This window comes from Misgurnus anguillicaudatus, chromosome 1, assembly GCF_027580225.2.
Source record: "Misgurnus anguillicaudatus chromosome 1, ASM2758022v2, whole genome shotgun sequence".
In the NCBI taxonomy this organism is placed as follows: Eukaryota; Metazoa; Chordata; class Actinopteri; order Cypriniformes; family Cobitidae; genus Misgurnus; species Misgurnus anguillicaudatus.
The window spans coordinates 8499461-8518252 of NC_073337.2; the positions used below are offsets into that span (position 1 = coordinate 8499461).

Here is an 18792-nt window from a genome sequence, read left to right on the forward strand (position 1 = left end):
TGTTTCCTTGTTTAACATTGGTTGTACCACCTGACAGAGAAAGTGTCCCATAGCTGTTTTTCAGTATTTGAAAAAAATCAATAAACTTTTTCATTTAGCCAGAAGGATCACTTGGGATCCTCTGAATGATGCAGTGTCATGTTTACTGTTACTGCTTGTTTACTACTTAATAAAAGGCCTGTGTTTGCGGTTGTACCACACTGACATTTAAGAACATTCAAATAGTTGGACAAAAGTTTTTCAATTATCACAACATCTTTAATTAAAACTACTAGTGATGCACCGATGTATCGGCCGCCGATATTTATCGGCCGATTTTTGATGAATTTGAAACCATCGGCATATCGGCAATGGCACGAGAAAGGACGATACCAATTGTTTATTATTTAACTGCATAAAGAAATCCATTATATGTAAAAAAATGAGTTAATGTTGTTTATCAAATAAATGCTGAATAGCAAAAACCACCTTTGAAGGTTGTCATGCTGTCTTATTATATTTGTTTTAGCTTAATTTGTGCCTCTCTTATTATGTTGGTCAGTTGAATGTTAATTAGATCCAATCCATGTTCAGTAAAAATAATTTGATGCAGAAATAAACTAGCTAATAGACCAACTGTATAGTATTGTATACAAGTGTTTAATATCGGTATCGGCAGCGGTATCGGCCAGAAGTTGTCTGTTTAAATCGGCATCGGTATCGGCCCAAACAAATCCTATCGGTGCATCCCTAAAAACTACTGATATTGTTAAAATTTGTTTATAGGAAAGGGTTTGAATGTAAAATAATGCCACAGTGTCTTATTTAGAATTTTGTATATTTTAAACACCATTTTTAATAGTTGTTCATTTGTTCAGACAGTTGCACCACCTGCCATTTTATTATTAAAAAAAACAAAAAATGTATATAAACTAAGTAAGTGGCACATCATAAAAGTTATTTTAACTCTTTCCCTGCCATTGACGAGTTATCTCATTAATTAAAAGAAAACATTTGCATAAAACAAAAAAAATTCTGAAGAATTTTTATGTTGATCTGTAATACCGAGATTATTACCTAATTTATAAAAAATTGAAGCAAAAAACGTTATTTACTAATTTTAAACTCTGTGTATATTTTGATAATCGTTCTGAATCTGATTTCTAACAAAATTCCTTCACAAAAATGCCATTATTTCAGCTTTTTGATTATTTTTTTTATTTTTTTTAAGATAAATGCCCATATTTAAGAGTTTATAAGCAGAGAAAAAAAATCGATTTTGTTTGTTTGTTTATTGTTTGTTTGAAAGCAGAGGGTCTGTTTTTTTCATTTAATATATTTGTATGTGTATATATTTTTAGAAGAAAATATTGAAAGTCATTTTTTTTGTAAGTCATTTTGTAACTTTTGTGAAAATCATAAAAAATGCTGACGGACAACCTTAAAAAAAATGGCTGGCAGGGAATGAGTTAAAGGAAATAATGCCTCTGGACACAAAAATATGCATGTCATGTCATTGACCCCTACGTTAACATGAACTAACAATGAGCAATACTTTTACAGCATTTATTGATCTTAGTTCATGTTCATTTCAGCTAATGCACATGAATTAACGCAAACAATTGTATTGGCATTAACTAACATTAACGGGGATTATTAAATGCTGAAAAACAACATTGCTCATTGGTAGTTCATGCTACTAATGCATGTACTTGTTTACAAATACAAATTTACTGTAAAGTGTTAATTTCACATACCGATAAAAACATGCTTTGAATGCATTGTTAGTTAAAAGCATCTGCCAAAAGCGTTAATGTTAATGTAAATAAATGACCAAGACATTCATTGATTGAGTTTCGTGAGATTCTCTTAACATTATTCACAGCCTGTCTGCTAATGGATGCATGTGTTACTATGTGTGTACCATCGGATACAAGTGAGTCACTAAATAATCAACACACCCCCGCAATTTCACACAAAGCTGCTACCAATTAACAGACCAGAGGGCTGCATCACATCGGATATTCGAGGCCGGACCAGACGAGGAGTAAAGTCCCGACTCTTCACAGCTCACCTCTGCTGCTGCTCTCTTGATAACTGCCAAGCTGAAAGCTTTGAACCGCTGAAAAAAACTCGACTGAAAGACATCTCACTCTCACTGATTTCCTCTCTCTTTCCTCCTGTGTCCTCCAGCAAAGTGAAAAACTTTCACCGCTAACTTTCACTGCTGAAGGCTGTGAATGAAGCTGCCAGTTTTATCTATGTTGTTCCTCTGCCTAAATCGTCCTGTAGATAAACCTCACGCTCCTACATCTCTGAGGAGATGATGGGAATCTGCCATGAAAAGAACTGTTTGTGCAGCAGATATCTGCATCTGAGGATGATGTACAGCGTGGGGGCCTCTTTTTTGTCAAACACGACAGTAGAAGTTTAGTAGTTTTCATGATGTGGTTTTCTATATAATGAAAATTGACAGGATGGATGCACCATAGACCTTTTGCGAGTTGACGTCACAGTTACATCACGCGCGCAATGTGGTGGCATAAAAACAGTGGAAATGAATGAGACACGAGTGAAACGAACAATATAACTCACTAGAAAATGTCTTGTTGTGCTGTTGAGTGTCAGAATAGGAATGCCAAAATAGATGACCTTCATTTTTATAGTATACCGTCATCGAAGACACCATTTGAAGATAAACGTAGGTGTTTATGGTTGCAATAAGCCCTTAAACGGACAGACTGGAGTGATGAAATCATCTGAAAATCTTTTAATAATTAGAATAGGAAATAATTAGAGAAGATCGAAGTCTGTTCCCTCTATATGTCTCTTATAGCGCTTTCATCACGTTACGTTTATAATTTATTTAGAAAGATTAAAGATTAATGAGTTCATAATATCAATAATATTACCATTTATTAGTTTTCATATTTTTTTCGTTTTCTATTACTTCTTTTTACCTTCTATCTTAGTCTATGTCTTCTTCCTGATTGTTTCAAATTATGGTGTTTACTAATATATATATAAACATAGCACACACACAGGATGTAAAGTGTTAATAATATATAAACAGGCCTATTCAAATAAATTTGTATGTAAACATAATAGTTTTAGAACAAACACGTAGGCTAAAAATATAAGGAAGAAATTGAAAACAGGAAATGATGAAATATTTAATAAATGATATTATACAGAATACATGATAGTATTGCTCTTATAAGTACTTCAGCGATACATACTGTAAAAATAATTGATTTACCAATAAAGAACAATACATATACATTACATACATTCACACATATCAGTAGCCAAGCCATTTAAACTTTTAATTTATAAAAAAAAATAAACGTAACTTGGTGAAAACATTAAGAAACATTACATTACAATATAGGGGAAACAGACTTCTACACAACACCGGATCCGTAAAAATCACTGTTTAACGCTAAAACACTTCACACAGCTATTGAGAAGCATTCACTTTCTGCCACCAGTTGGGCTCCACCCACAAAAAACGTCATCTCTATTTGCAAACACGCAAAAGGTCTATAAACGACATTCATACGAATAGAGCAAAAATGCTCATTGGCATCAATCTATATTTAAATATGCCATGTGCATCATGCCAGCTCAGTGCAACAAAGTGTCATTGGTTCTCACTTATGTCGCATTAACCAATTACGATGCAGAACTTTGATATAATTATACTTCAGTTTGTTGCTCACACCCCCAGCTATACGATTTCAGAATTCTTGAAAAACACGCTACTGTTATTGAGCTCCTATTTCATTATTATAGGATCTAAACAGCATCTTTTAGAGCCAATGAAATGAAATAGGACCGAATAGTGAGGGAGTGCTTTTTTTGCCCTTCTGATGTTCAGGGTTTCAATTATCACCTCCATCACACGCTCTTAGTTTTAATGCAGCGAGGTAGATGTTAATGAGATTTACACTTATTTTTACTTTGTGCCTTGTTAGAAAATGTGAGAAAGTATCACCGTGTGTGTGTGTGTGTGTAAGTTTGTGCTGTGTGATGTCAAGCTTGCCATGTTATCTCTGAGCAGAGAACGTGACGTAATCCAGGCTTTGATTGGTCGAGAGTGCCTGGTTTGGATGCTGTTTTTGATTCACATCTCAGTTTTACTGTACTATGAATCTGTTTGTTTTGTTAGCTCCTGTGTCTAAGGTTAATTCACTTGTTTTATAAATTTGTTAATGGTAATATATGTTTCAGTCGTTTTTGATTGTTAGATTGTCGCAGACAGAAATCAATAGATGGTGAGAGATACGGTCAGTCGGTTTGATAGAGATCTTAATCCTATGGCATAGTTCATTTTTATAAAGGATCAATCACAGGCGTTAATTAGATGTCAAACTGAATCAAATGCAATTTTCAATTTGCAGTTCTTGAAGAAAGCTCTCGTCATTAAGCCATAGATTTCCTTTGCTTCTACCTTGAACACAATCTGCTTATCTGACACGCATAAAGCATTGCTGTTTAACATCATCGATTTGTCTTAATCAGCTGGACAATAAACTTTTCTAGGCTATCGACAGACTGACAGATTGATGAATCTGCCCGGTCCTTATCTTCCGGAGGTCTTGAGTTTGAAATGCACTTTTACTTTACGCACAATACATTGTGAATTATATTTAATAGAAAGAATTGCTATTGTACATATTGGATTCTTATAGACAAAAATTAAACCTCAGTGTCACAGTTACCATCACTTCACAGACCTGCTGCTTTAAAGGGGCATATCATGAAAATCTGGCTTTTTTTCATGTTTAAGTCCCCAGTGCTTCTATCAACCTAGAAAATATGAAAGATCAATCCAGTAACTTAGTTTTGATAAACCATTCTCTGCAAGCATGTGAAAAATAGATAATTGAAAGTTGGCTCCCCTTGTGATGTCAGAACGGGGTAATACGATCCCTTAATCTGCACTATCCAACCACGGCACTGCTCATTTGCATTTAAAAGGACACGCTTACCCCTACAAAATGACAATTTTAAGTAGGGCTGCATAACAACTATTTGGAACTTATCGTTTGCATAATAAAAGTTTTTGTTTACATCATATATGCGTGTGTATTGTGTATAACAATTATGCATATATAAATATACACACATTCATGTATATATTTAAGAAATATTTACATGTGTTTATACATTTTTATTAGGGCTGGGCATAGATTAATCTAGATTAATCTCATACAAAATAAAAGTAATTTTTTGCATAATATATGAGTTTGTAATGTGTGTAAATATTATGTATATTTAAACACACACACACACACACACACACACACACACACACACACACACACACACACACATACATATATATATACATTTAAGAAATGCTTTTTTTAAATATCGTTTTTTATTTATATATAATTTCAAATATATAAAAATATGAATAAATATATACACATGTAAATGTTTCTAAAATACATACATGAATATACATAATAATTACACACAGCACAAACTCATATGTTATGCAAGAAATATTTTTAATTTATATGAGATTAATCTAGATTAATCTATGCCCAGCTCTATTTTTTATATATATATATATATATATATATATATATATATATATATATATATATATATATATAAAATTAACACCTGTGATTATATTATATTTATATTATTATATTATATTTATGTATAATATAAATTATATATATATATATATATATATATATATATATATATATAATTAACGCCTGTGATTATATTATCAATAAATTATCTATATGATATTTTGAGCTAAAACTTCACAAATGTACTCTGGGGACACCGAAGATTTATTTGACATCTTAAAAAAAGTCTTGTAAAATGTCCACTTTAAAGGCGAGTGGGAGAAGATGCTAAGCATCTCGCCGCTCTTGTGGCCTCTCCAGCACGCTAATGGAGAAGGCTAATGGGTTTAAATGATGCACTGGAGCTTCGCTTTCCCGATAACAAGGTTACGTAGGCCCACGGCCCGCTTTTTCTTACTCCCACACCCTCGCACCGTTCTTACGGTTTCCTTCACGCTTTTAACAAGAATTACACCTCACTGATCTGTTTCAGCTTCTGGAAGATTTCACACAGACTACATAACAAGTGCTAGACACTTGTGCTAGTGCACAGTGACAAAATCATACGAGCGCCCTTGTTCCCACATCGCAGTGAAACCAGATTCATTGAGACGGTGTTGTTAATTTTGTGATTTTGAAGCTTGACCCTGTCTTATATATCTTAAATGTCCACAGTTACAGCACAAACACAGGTGCACGGTCATGTCATATGCATGCATTATTCAAGTTATAAAGGCCTCATCAGAGGTGACAACACTACTTAATGCATTGGCACAAAGCTAGTTAATGAAACTGAGTAGATTGTGACTGTCTCGAGCTTTAAAATCATCTAGAGTCCTGCTAAGACCCAAAATATGTGATGCATATGAACATTGATCATTATCTCTTTTCAAACTCTTCACTGCTTCCACTTTGCATCATTTCCTTTTTGCAGCCCTGCTGGAAAAAACAGGTCTTCAGGTGGTCAAGCTTTGTTTTAGGACAATAACCACCCCTAGCAGGTCTACAACAATATAGTCCACCAGCTGGCCAAAAACCCTAAAACAAGCTTGTGACCTCATTTGAAGAAACCAGCTTGTTTTATCTGGATTTTTCAGCAGGGTTGCCATTAATCTTCCTCGTTTTTGATGGTTTTATTGAGTTTGTGGTGAATGTGTCATATTTATGATTTTCTTCTGAGTTGTTTTAAGGCCTGATATGATTGTTCATTCAGTTCATTGTCTTTCCTTTTCTGTTTTCTAGCCTGAATTGTGGGAAACTTGTCCATCCTGTTTTAAACAGGTAAAGCTTTGCTGAGAGCGGAATGGTCGACTTCTTCATGCCATCTTTTCTCTTAAGCTTCATTTGCTTCTTGGTAAAATAAAGGAGCCTCCATATTCATCCCTGGTTGTTTTGCGCTTCTGTCTCATTAATTCTGCTCATACACTAACCCAAGACTCTGTTTGAACTGGATTGCCTGATATCCTACTATGCATTGCTAATGTGAAGATATGCAAGATTTATGTTTGCCATCCGATTTGTCTTGCCCACGTTGAATATGAATCGGTCTCCGTCAGAAATGAATTGTGCTGTCCTTCGTCACTTCACAGGGGGTTTTATTATCTTATATGTTTGCGAATGAGACAGGGAACGCATAAAGTTTTGGACTGATATAAAACAATAGTTTATTTGGATTCACAGTCTAACACAGACCATTATATTATTATATATTATATTTTAATAGGCGATCAGTTTATGCTAACGTTTTGGAGACCTTTTGGATTTAAAATATAGCACATTTTTAAACGTACATACTAAACATGTTAACTAGAACAGTGAGATAAAAATATAATCTAGAAATATAAAAGCAGTGTCCTACATGCCTGCTTCTGTATATTCGCCATTTGTGCCAAAAAATCTGTGAATGTAGTCTTACCTTTCTTTTTTGGGAAAAAAAGTACAAAGTAGGATGGCAATTGAAACTTACAGAGTACAACTTTCACGCATTTACACTGCAGTAAAGCACAAATCCTGCGTTAAATAAAAATTCACCCTATTTCCTTGCTGAATAATGTATGAACAATTCATTAAGCACATTATGCGTATTACATAGAGTTGCTTTACATAATCATTTAACGAAATGCTTCGCCGTTGAAACAACTTTTCTTTCTTACTGACATCACCAAGCACTTAAACTTTTAAGCTCCACCCATTCAACACCCAACACTTCTTAACTCCGTTCTCAATTTGATCCAATCCCTCCCCAAACTCACCCACGGTCACCCCTGTGGTTTAGCCGGGTGGCGTGGGTAATTTCACACCTCCTAGTATTCCTCTCTCTATAAGACGAGGTCACATATCATCGAGAGAGAGCGATGCCCGCCGCCAGCGTGGTTAAGAAGCGCCACGCTGGAGCTCATTATTTGAGAGCAGATTAATTAATGAACGCTAATAGCCGTGTTGAATGCTCAATTTAATTTGAGCTCGGTGGCCTGGAAGGTCATACTCTGATCATTGTACTGGCCTGGACCTCCTCAAATGAATCTGTCATGTAGAATTAGCGCATCACTTATAGTGTAACTCAGAATGCCATTGATAGTTAGGATGTTTAGAAATAACCTTCAGGACAACCTAGCGACCACCGTCAGTCTCAGAAAGTGTCAAAAAGTGTAAATATGTGGTAGTGTGATGTCTTTTTTGTCCTGTAAACAGTTTCTGCGTGACACAATCAGCTGACTGTTTGCATTATCTCACAATGTGATTCTTTGTGTCCAAGTCGGGTGCACACATCCAGACAATCTGTGTTAAATGCATGAGTAATGTTTTAACTCCTGATTCTTGCTAAAATGGAAATCACGATTTTTCTCTATTGTGGGATTCTGTTCACAATTTTTTCTTTTATCAACAAAATCATTTATTGCACTCAAATAAAAAATGTGCTACCCAGCACTTTCAGTTGTAATAAAGTGCTGGACTTAAAAGTACCATTAAACATAAAACGATCAAGATTTTGAGACTTTAGGGAGAAACGCAGGCATGTTACAATGTTCCCCTGTGCTAAAATCCCTTTCCGATGAGGAACTTGTGGCAGTGATACAGAAGTATTTTTCTATACAAATATTGTTGTATCGTCACACTCACCGTCGCCACCAGGATTCTCTGTAATAAGCGCTATTTTTTTCTACAAAGTTAGCAACTATGTGGGTTGTTACTAGAAGGGATACAGCTATGGACATAATCCGGTGAAATTCCGTGAGCGCTGTTTTCATACAAATCCTGCCTCTAAACTAGGGATGCACTGATATGGAAATTTTAACCGATACCGATAACTCTTTAAATTTGGGGGCCGTTAACCGATATCTATAGGCCGATAAATATTCATATTATTTTCACAATGAAAAACTCGCAGACCGCGGACATCTTGTCTTTGCGCTAGGGCTGCACGATAAATCGCATGTGTTTGTCACGCGCATCGCGTCAGTGGTGCCGGTTCCTTGGTTGGTATTGGATCGCCATCAGCTGTTTTCGGATGGAGCAGCTTTAGCTGCGCGGAGCCGTAGTTCCCTGACAATCAGGGCAATTTCGCATTAATTATCGCGGACGTATCGCCTGCGATATGTATGCGATATGGCCCAAATTGTCAGGGAACTACGGCTCTGTGCAGTTAATGTCGCGCCATCTGAAAACAGCTGATGGCGATTTAATACTAATCAAGGAACCGGCATTACTGACGTGATGCGCGTGGTATCGCATGCGATTTATCGTGCAGCCCTACTTTGCGCTAGACTAGCATACTCTTCTTAAGCCTGCAACACGTGTCATCTTCGTGCTATGTCACAGAAAGCATCAATCAAAACTCCACATGGCCAGCAATGAGCAAGTGAAGTGGTTCAACAAACCAAAATAATCCATCATTTATCGGCTTTCATTTATTGACCTAATTTTGCTATCAGACCGATAACTGATAATATTAAAAATAAGCAGTTATCGGACGATAACGATATGTTGGCCGATATATCGTGCATCCCTACTCTAAACCCAACATTTCACGGGATTTAGGCCATAGCGGTCTAGCCAGAACCACAGTTTTTCATCCTAATCATAACCCTGAACTAGAGGTCTTTACGGGTTCACTTAGATCCGAAAACCTGAGGTCCGACCCGAGACCTGATTGGGTTTGGGTCTAAAAGTTTCACATGCACCTCGGACACGGGTCGGGTACAATAATAGCGGCATCGGGTAATTTAAAATGAATGTTTATTTGCTGAACGGACCGGAGAAGACCGAAACACTCTTGCGTGTGTGCGTCAATGTCATTTTCAAACCTCTCATCTGTTTGCCAAGAGCACTTGCAACATTGTCTGGCTGGCATGTCAGTGAATTTTAAATGTACATTTTAGCGGTTACCTTGGTGTCGTCGTCAGATAACAAAGTAAAACAAAGGGAGCAGCTCGCCAAATTGGTTGTGAGGCCACCGGAGTTTCTTTCTGTCTGACTGGTGCGTGTGAGTCTGCAGAATGCACACACGTCAGTGCCGATTACATTTGGGTATAGTCGGGTTGAAAAAAATCCCACTAGTTCAGGTCGGACTCGCGTCTAATTTTCTCGGGTTTGTCTCGGGTCGGTCTTTCTTTAAAAAAAAAATTATTTATGCACGTCGAGTTTGGGTATAAAGTGATTCGGCTCATTTCGGGGCGGGTACATTTTTTTAGACCCGAGAAGACCTCTACCCTGAACCCAGTATCTTGCAAGATTTGGCTGTAGCTGTATCCCCTCTAGCCATCGACTATGTGTTTAGGTCTGCCGCCTTGTTAGGGCGCACTCATACTATCCAAACCAAACCCAGCGCGATTGTCCCCCCTCCCTACTCCCCCAGATGCACACACTATGTATTTTTTTCGATCCAAGCCCGGGCGCGCTTTCGTCTTTTGGATGCGATTGTTTTGAACAAATCAGGAAGCGCTCTCTTAACACTGGAACCCATCGTAATCACACTGCAATCACACTGCGCCTTCCGCACCTGAGCCCAAAGGCGCGATTAACCAATCCAGCCGCGGTACAGAGCCATCACACTAGTCAAACGAACCAGGCTTTGGGGTTCAAACGCCCCTGAGCGTGGATTGATTTGAATAGTCTGAGTAGGGGCCTCGTACACACTACAAACTTTCGGGAGTGACAACCGCATTTAAATGCGGGAGTGACCCCTAAATGTTCGTTACATGTCTGTAACATGACAAGGCTCATTTCCGAAAATGTGATGATTGGCACAGAGATAACCATAGCCACGTTCTGCCTTCTCGCGTGCTTATCACTCATAGCTTTGACCAAAATAGGTTAACAGCGTTATGTTTTGCAATAAACCTCCGTCTTGGCGTTGTCCATTGTACGCATTTTTGAGGCTGCTTTACAGCGGGCTGTCTTGTAGTGTTGCCAGGCCCAAGTCTTTTTTTGTACATACATGCCGTTTTGGCGCATAACCGTTGAGGCTTTTGGCTCAGGAAGCGATCAAGATTTTGGTGTTAATAAAGTGTGAAGTTGTCGGTCCCAATATTTTGATCTTTGAGGTAAAGCATTTGGATTTATTTTGGTTTATTATTGGATTTTCTTGTTCGCTTTTTTTTTCTTTTCGTGCAAGATCTGGCAACACTGGGCAGCAAATGCTCGTGCCTCTGTCGTTTTCTGCACCATGCATACAGAAGACTTTTTCCCTTTCTAGGCATTTATTTTTTCATAAGATAGACCCATGATGTCCATGATGCTCATTTATACACTTTATTAACTACTAGTTTAGTTCAGTTCAGTTATGTACACACTATTCAGGGTTTCTGTAAATGCGGTTGTCAGTCCCGTAAATTACTGAACTGTGTGTGTGTGTACAGAACAGGATTAAGCATTAAAATGTGAAGTGACACCCGAATTAATATGTAGTGTGTACGGGACCCCTTACTGTTCGCGTCACGGGAGTGACAGCGGAGCAGCGATAATTAGGAAGCAAGAGGAAAGAAATGATCAGGTCTGATTGGTGAATGAATAGGGTTTGGTTTTTCACTGTGTAAGTGTGACAAAGTTTGACTGCTATATCATCCTGGATTGTTGTAAAGTAAATATGTGAATGCAGCATCTAAATAAATACTGTAGATGCAAGCGAATCGCCGTCATTTAGAAAGATGACTGCATTTATGTATGAATCAGGATTGTGATTCTTTATTCGATTAATCATGCAGCCCTACTTCTGATGCAACATCTATCCATTTACCAATGCTAATGTTCAGCCTTTTGTAAAATAGGAGGCATTTTTCTCTTGCAAGGTGACCTAGAAGCTAGACAGCTTAAGTTTTACCCTGTTGTTCGCTCTAGATAACAGTGTTATCCTCAGATGTCAGAATATAGGCCAACCCTGTGGGGCGATGCCCCTCATATTCAGCTCTCACATTCTGAGGGAACTCGGGGGTTAATTGTTTTCCCCTACATTTTTGTTAAATGATCAGGATATGCCGCCAGCGTGGCTTGATGTTCAGTAAAATACTTTGACTTCTCAAATCTTTCTTGATTCTTTTGCCCTTCTGGTTGACTTGGTCATAAACTTTGTATGTAATTTGTCAGACCTGGAGTTGGCGGGCCATTTAAGGTTGTCAATTGTGTGAGAGTAGATCAGAGGAGACATGCGGTGAGTAATTGCTTTGATGCATTGGGTCTGCTCGCTCATCTCTCTCTCTCTTAGATTGTAGTCAGCTGAAATCAAAGCTAAGTGCTGTCGACGCAAAAACATTCGAGAGTTTTGAGCTTTTTAAGACTATATAATTCCCATACTTCCATTTATAGCATTTTAAGTAACTTATTTTGTTGGTCATAAGAGGAACACTTGGATATAATCATATAATCAGGTTAATATGTGGTCTAGTGTTTAAGTATAATGACTGTACTTTAGAAAAATAACAGAGTTTATTTCCAGCGCAGCACACCGCATGCTAGGCTTTGACTGTTTAATACTTTAAATGCCAGTCTGTCGTTCATTTATGCTTTGAGGGAGAAATTAAAAACATGATCGACAGCACGCAGTAGATGCTGTAATATAAAGACATTAGCAGAAGATAATCTAAATAAGTCTGGTTTGTTTGATGGTCTGTGTGTTTAATATGTCATTCACCCATGTCAATCATCTTCTCAGACCAGCGACCAAAGCACCAGTGACTGAAAAGAAAGAGCGTCCCACCAGCACCATGAGTGAAGCGTCCAACTACACCGGCGGCTCGGACTACACAGCACACCCCAGCAGTCCAACATTAAGAGTGAGTTTACAAACAAACACAAACCTGTAGTCCAACATTAAAGAGCAACTATTGTCCGATTCACATTTTTACATTTCCTTTGGTGTGTAAGTGTGTATTAGTACATGTTAACGATATGCAAAAGGTACAAACCCTAAAGTAAACGATAACGCGATTTATCGTCTCCAACATAAATCTCTTTTCTTGGACTACAACACACGAATTGTAGGCAACATTTTACTTCCTGGGATTGGTGATTTAGACAAGACCGACATTATCAAAATTCCTCCGGATTCGGATTTACAGCCTGTAAATTAACACCTGTTAGCAACTGAATCTTTCAAACATGGTAAGGAGCGTCACATTTCCTGCTGACGTCAGAGGTATTGAGACCGATCACAATGTACAGATTAGCTGGCCAATCAGGGACACAGAGCTTTTCAAATCCATGCATTTCAGGAAGAGAGTGAAATCTGGAGATACAAAAATGTACGATATGTACAAAATAATGTTTTTTTAATCATAAACCACGCAAACACATTATTTTGTGTATTTGGTATAATACAATGTTATTTTTAGCAATGAAATAGGTGCACTTTAATGCTGCGTTTACACCAGCCGCGTTTGAGGCGTCAAAATCACGTCTACCACGTCTAGTTTGCCGCTTGAACATTTTGAATGCATTCGCCCGTCTAGAGCGAATTAGACGCGCGGAAAAAGCAAGCATTTGACGCACACGTCACCTTACTATAGGGGGAAAATAGTTTAAAAAAACAGCGGGAATGCCGCGGGTCGATAAACGTCACGTGACTTAAAAGTGAAATGTGTATTTACAACTTACCAGGTTGCCCTTCCAAGCGAGGTCCTTTCTATTCCTGTCTCTATAGAAATAAGAACTTGTCGTATAGCTCCGAGTGACTGCTCATGGACAATATCAAGTGTTCCTTCAGGTTGAATGAGTGACTCCGGGCAGGGCTGCCGCCACAGCAGCAAGCAGGCTCCTGATTGGTTAACGCGGCGCGAAAATCCGCCCAAAGTTCACAATTTTCAACTCGGGCCTCAGCGGCAAATTCGCGTCAAACGCAAAATGCACAAAAAGCACCATTCACGCGTACTGCAGCAGACACTCAATTCGCGCCATTCGCGCAAACTAGACACAAGAATGAGGCGGAATCGTGTCTACCGTGCTGCGCTAAACGCCTCATTCGTCAACGTGTCTTCACATTGACTTAACATTGAAATCACTCGTGCTTGATGCCTCTACCGCGGCATAAGAGTGAGTTTACAAACACACACACACACACACACACACACACACAAACACCAGCAATCCAGTGTCAAGAGTGAATTTACACAGACACACAACAAACAACTTTTTGACCTTAGCTTAGTTCTATTGACAGAGTGGGCGATCCTATCATGCGTCAGTAGCATGTTACACAATTATTGACCTCATTACTGCACACATGCCTATTTCCTGTGCTGTCGATGAAATGCGAACACTCATCATGATCTACTGGTAGTTAATCTAGACTTTGTTTGACTTTAAGCTTTTTTTATTTTGTGATGAATGAAAATATAGGCTCAGCTGCCATGAGAAAAAAAAATACTTCTATGTACACACTTAAGCAAACATATTAACAATTCATGAATTCTGTGGCTCACAAGTTTGTGTCAACATTTGATGGTTCCCAGCAAGGTCGTAACCACACCTTGAACTAAAACATTAAGGGCTATTTGTCTGGACCACGTCACTGTGTGTCATCGCCGCCGCCATTTTTGTGTCCGGTCACAGCTGCGCGCCCTGGTTTAGTCTATGGTCACAGCAGCCACAACAACTAGACGAAGATTAATAAAACACTCCCAGGAGGTTCACAACAAATTACAATATTCATGGGATATGTTGTGATGTTGGCTGTAACAACAGTCTTCATAGGAACCCCGAACTACAATTTGATTCTATTCCAAAGTAGTTGTTAGATCAGTAGAATAAAGGATTGCCTTTATTCAAAAGTGTCCACTAAGGCAGTGGTTCTCAAACTTTTTCAGCGTGCGGCCCCCCTTGTGTACGGTGCATTCTTTTGCGGCCCCCCGAAAGAAAATTTATGACAAAAACAGTTCTAAGATGTAATATTTTAATTAAACAAAACATATTAAATTATACCTAGTAGTGCTGTTGGTTAGTTGGCTTATTATTTTTTAGGTTTAATTACACAGAATTCATGATAAATTAATGTATTTTATAAAATGTCATAAAACTGGGGCCCCCCTGTCACCATCTCGCGGCCCCCATGGGGGCCCTGGATCACATTTTGAGAACCACTGCACTAAGGATAACTTAAATACTTGCCTAATAAAAAATGAATAGTAAAAAGTTCTCAATTAATTAAATAATCAAGTAAACAGTTAGTGATAAAATAAGAACAAAGAATCAAATGAAAAACGGACAAATAAATATAACATTAAGTTGCAGATTGTTTTTTGATTAACATATGCAGCGGTCACTTTTAAAGCCTACAGTTTGATTTATTTATGAGATGTGACCGTCAAGTGCAATCCTGAAAGGAGATCACAGTTCTGCATGTCCACATTTCTTCCCGCTGAGATGTTATGGACAGCAGACTTTCTTTTTGTGTCCCAGCAACTTAGAACAGTCCATCCAGAAAAACGCATAATTGTTTTGGGTTGTTGCACGCAAAAGATTCTTGTGGCACGTTGTCTTAAAAAATGCGAAGAAATATGCGGGATATTTATGCAATGAAATTGCGGGCCCTTCAAAAACTGCAGGAACTTGCAAAAACTGTTTGCAGCTTTTGCAGCTTTTCAATGATGTTCACGTCACATAATCACGTCACTTCATAACGTTCCCATGGCAACAGGGGACATGGCTACGCTTGTGTGAAGTAAATACGTACTACTGGCACATCCGGGAACTTGACTGTAAATTTCTTCTCCGCCCCTTTTTGGGAAAACAAACTAGACTTCTCATAGACTTCCATACAAAATAGCGGAACAAAGCAACCTTCGTACACAGCCGGCAGGCGTAAATAACTTAAGAGATCACTCAGATAAAACATGTTGAGTAATTATCTGTCCACCCTGCCTGCCATAGAGCCCGAAAGATACATTAATACATTCAATGTGGTCAATATAAAAACATGTCCCTTTCAGTCTCACAGCGTCAAATTTGTGTAACAACGCCATCCAGTGATTGCTGGAAATATCACTAAGCCAGTTAGTTGTATGACTCGACGGAAAAGTGCACTCATTACTCTAAATATAAAGACATAATATATGAATACGAAGTAACTTTCAAATACAAAGTAAAATCGTTCACTGGCTTCCCTGTTGACTCGATGAGGTACGAGTAAATGTCCGGGTAAGACACCTCTGGCCAATAGGGAGCGTTGTTACACAAATTTGACGCCGTGAGAATGAAAGGGACATGTTTTTATATTGACCAAATTAATTGTGTTGATGTATCTTTCGCGCTCTATGGCAGGCAGGGTGGACAGATAATTACTCAACATGTTTAATCTGAGTGATTTCTTAAGTTATTTACTGTACGCCTGCCGAATGCGTACAAACGTTGCTTTGTTTCGCTATTTTGTATGGAAGTCAATGGGAAGTCTAGTTTGTTTTCCCCCAAAAGTGGGCGTGAACCTATTCAGAAACATTCTATGACGTTGCGCCGGTTGTGCGTATGCAACATTTTTCAACATTTTTCTGCTGAGATATATGTGATTTTTGCTACGAAAATGCGGGGATTATGAAATCATGCAAGCCCTGCATAATTTGCGCATGGAAATCTACAATTTATTCTTCGAAAGTGAGGCGTATTTGAAAAAATGTGGCCCCCGCATCTTATGCGGACTTTGGCTGATTATGCTTTGAATCATGCGATCGCATAATCGCGTTTTACTGGAGGGACTGATATAAGGACTACAAAACAAAAAATTGTAATACATTATGATATTGCTTTACCAGATCCTTAGCATTTATATGAGACAGCAGGTGCACCAAGCAGGTTTTACAGGGACTTTTCATGTGTGTATCGTCATGAAAAAATGCATTATAACTTACCATTAAACTTAGAATTATGGACATAAATATAGAGAAAATGGTGTCAAAAGCCAAAAATGTTCACCAAGTTGTCTACTCTATATATGATGACAAATATTATTAGATTTTATTTATTTACCTTTGTAATTTCTGGGAATATTTAATACAGAATATGACAATGCAGGATCCCAAAAATTCAACATTTTGTTGATTTTCCCCCTCATGCCCTGGTTCTCAGAGAAAAATACATATGTTTATATACACACACTGAAAGCTGATGCATGGCAGAAGGAAGTGTATTAGTTGTTTGTTTTCTGGGTTGGCGGGGAAAAACAATGTCAGTTTGACTTAAAAATGAAGCTTATTTTCCATTCTGATGATTTATTGCATTTGTACAATGGAGGGGTCGTAAAGTCTGAACAGCCGCGTCACTTTAAAAGCTTGAAGCTGACTGGAATCATCTGACTGATTGTGTCTCATTAGAGAGAGAAAAGTGATATTTTGCCAAGACGATAAATGCGTCTCAGCAGATTCACATACTTGAAATGTTGACATTTAACGTATTGAGGTGAAAACTATGAGAGTGTTACCTTTTTAAAATTCAGATTTATTTACAAGTTTATCACTGAATAATGTATACAAGCACGCCTGATCCTCAAAAGCGCTGTTTTGTGAAATAGTCTCTCATTCTGTGTTTGTAGCCATCAAGGTCCTCGAAAAAAGTCCACAACTTTGGAAAGAGATCCAACTCCATCAGGAGGAACCCAAATGCCCCAGTGGTGAAAAACGGGTGGCTTTATAAACAGGTGCGTGACTCCAGCACTCCTACATTGTGTCACATCATATATGGTGCATTGCATAAGTGATTTATATTTTGTAATATTTAATACATCACTGATTTTGATTCACTCTGACATGTTTTCCTCCAAAGCTAGATGAAAGATTATGCACAGCTCCACAATATATATTTACACTTGTCTATAATTTAAAAATCGTTTCCTCTAAAGTACAAAATAACATAAGATACAAAGCGAGCGGCAGGCTGTGATACAGCTGCCTCAGTCATGTCTCTGTGTTTGATCCCCACGCGGCGTTTCTTTAAAAGCACCATATTTCCACCAAAAACACGGCTTCAGAGGAGGTCTCTCCCCTTCCCAAAGCATCTTTCATCAAAGCACACGCTAAATCATTTGGTTTTGTTGTCTATATTAAAATTTACAAGCTTACATGATGCAAACAAACAGTACAGCACAAGGGAGGAATGAAAATGTGATTCATTTCTCAAATAAAATAACAGAGATAAACAAACAATATCAGATGATAATATCAGAAATTGAGAGATACTAACAGAAACAAATGTTTTGTTATATTAAAAAATATATATTAATAAATAGATATATTGAGCTTCTCAACCTGCAGTGGGTGGGCTCTGTTGCCCCATACTGCATTGTGATTGGTTAAAGCGCTTGATTGACACATGTTGTGCTATTGGACCCTTGTAGGACAGCACTGGAATGAAGATGTGGAAGAAGAGGTGGTTTGTGTTGTCAGACATGTGTCTCTTCTACTACAGAGGTGAGCTGGATGTCAGTTTATATATATATATATATATATATATATATGCACATCTGAACGGGGCTGAGCATTTATCATGCCTCGCTTTTTTTTTTTTTTTGAGAGTATACGCCTTTAAATGATCAAGTGCACAATTATGTACTAGTTTTGCGCGATATCTCAAAGCGAAAGCCTACGGATATGCTTAATGCTTCTGTCATTTTACATATGATAAATATAGATATTCTTTCTAGTACGTAGTTCAAAGGTTTCTCACCATATATACTATTGCTTTAAAATATCATTAGTTTTGTGAAGTATATAAGATCAATTTATATCGGATCATATCAGCACTC

The 18792-nt window shown here is 37.8% G+C and overlaps 1 protein-coding gene across 33 annotated transcripts in view; it reads left to right on the forward strand.

The window, feature by feature from the left end:
* The window catches only part of plekha5 (pleckstrin homology domain containing, family A member 5), a 163095-nt gene that overhangs the window by 106737 nt on the left and 37566 nt on the right, over window positions 1-18792 (forward strand). For 21 of the 33 annotated variants that reach the window (XM_055190214.2, XM_055190209.2, XM_055190210.2 and 18 more), the window contains 4 exons: window positions 6816-6854; window positions 12721-12841; window positions 17584-17688; window positions 18385-18457. In XM_055190214.2, coding sequence (XP_055046189.2) covers window positions 6816-6854; window positions 12721-12841; window positions 17584-17688; window positions 18385-18457 — 338 coding nt within the window. The remainder of the gene's footprint in view (window positions 1-6815; window positions 6855-12720; window positions 12842-17583; window positions 17689-18384; window positions 18458-18792) is intronic. The other 12 variants (XM_073860811.1, XM_055190211.2, XM_055190239.2 and 9 more) reach the window with 1 other exon arrangement.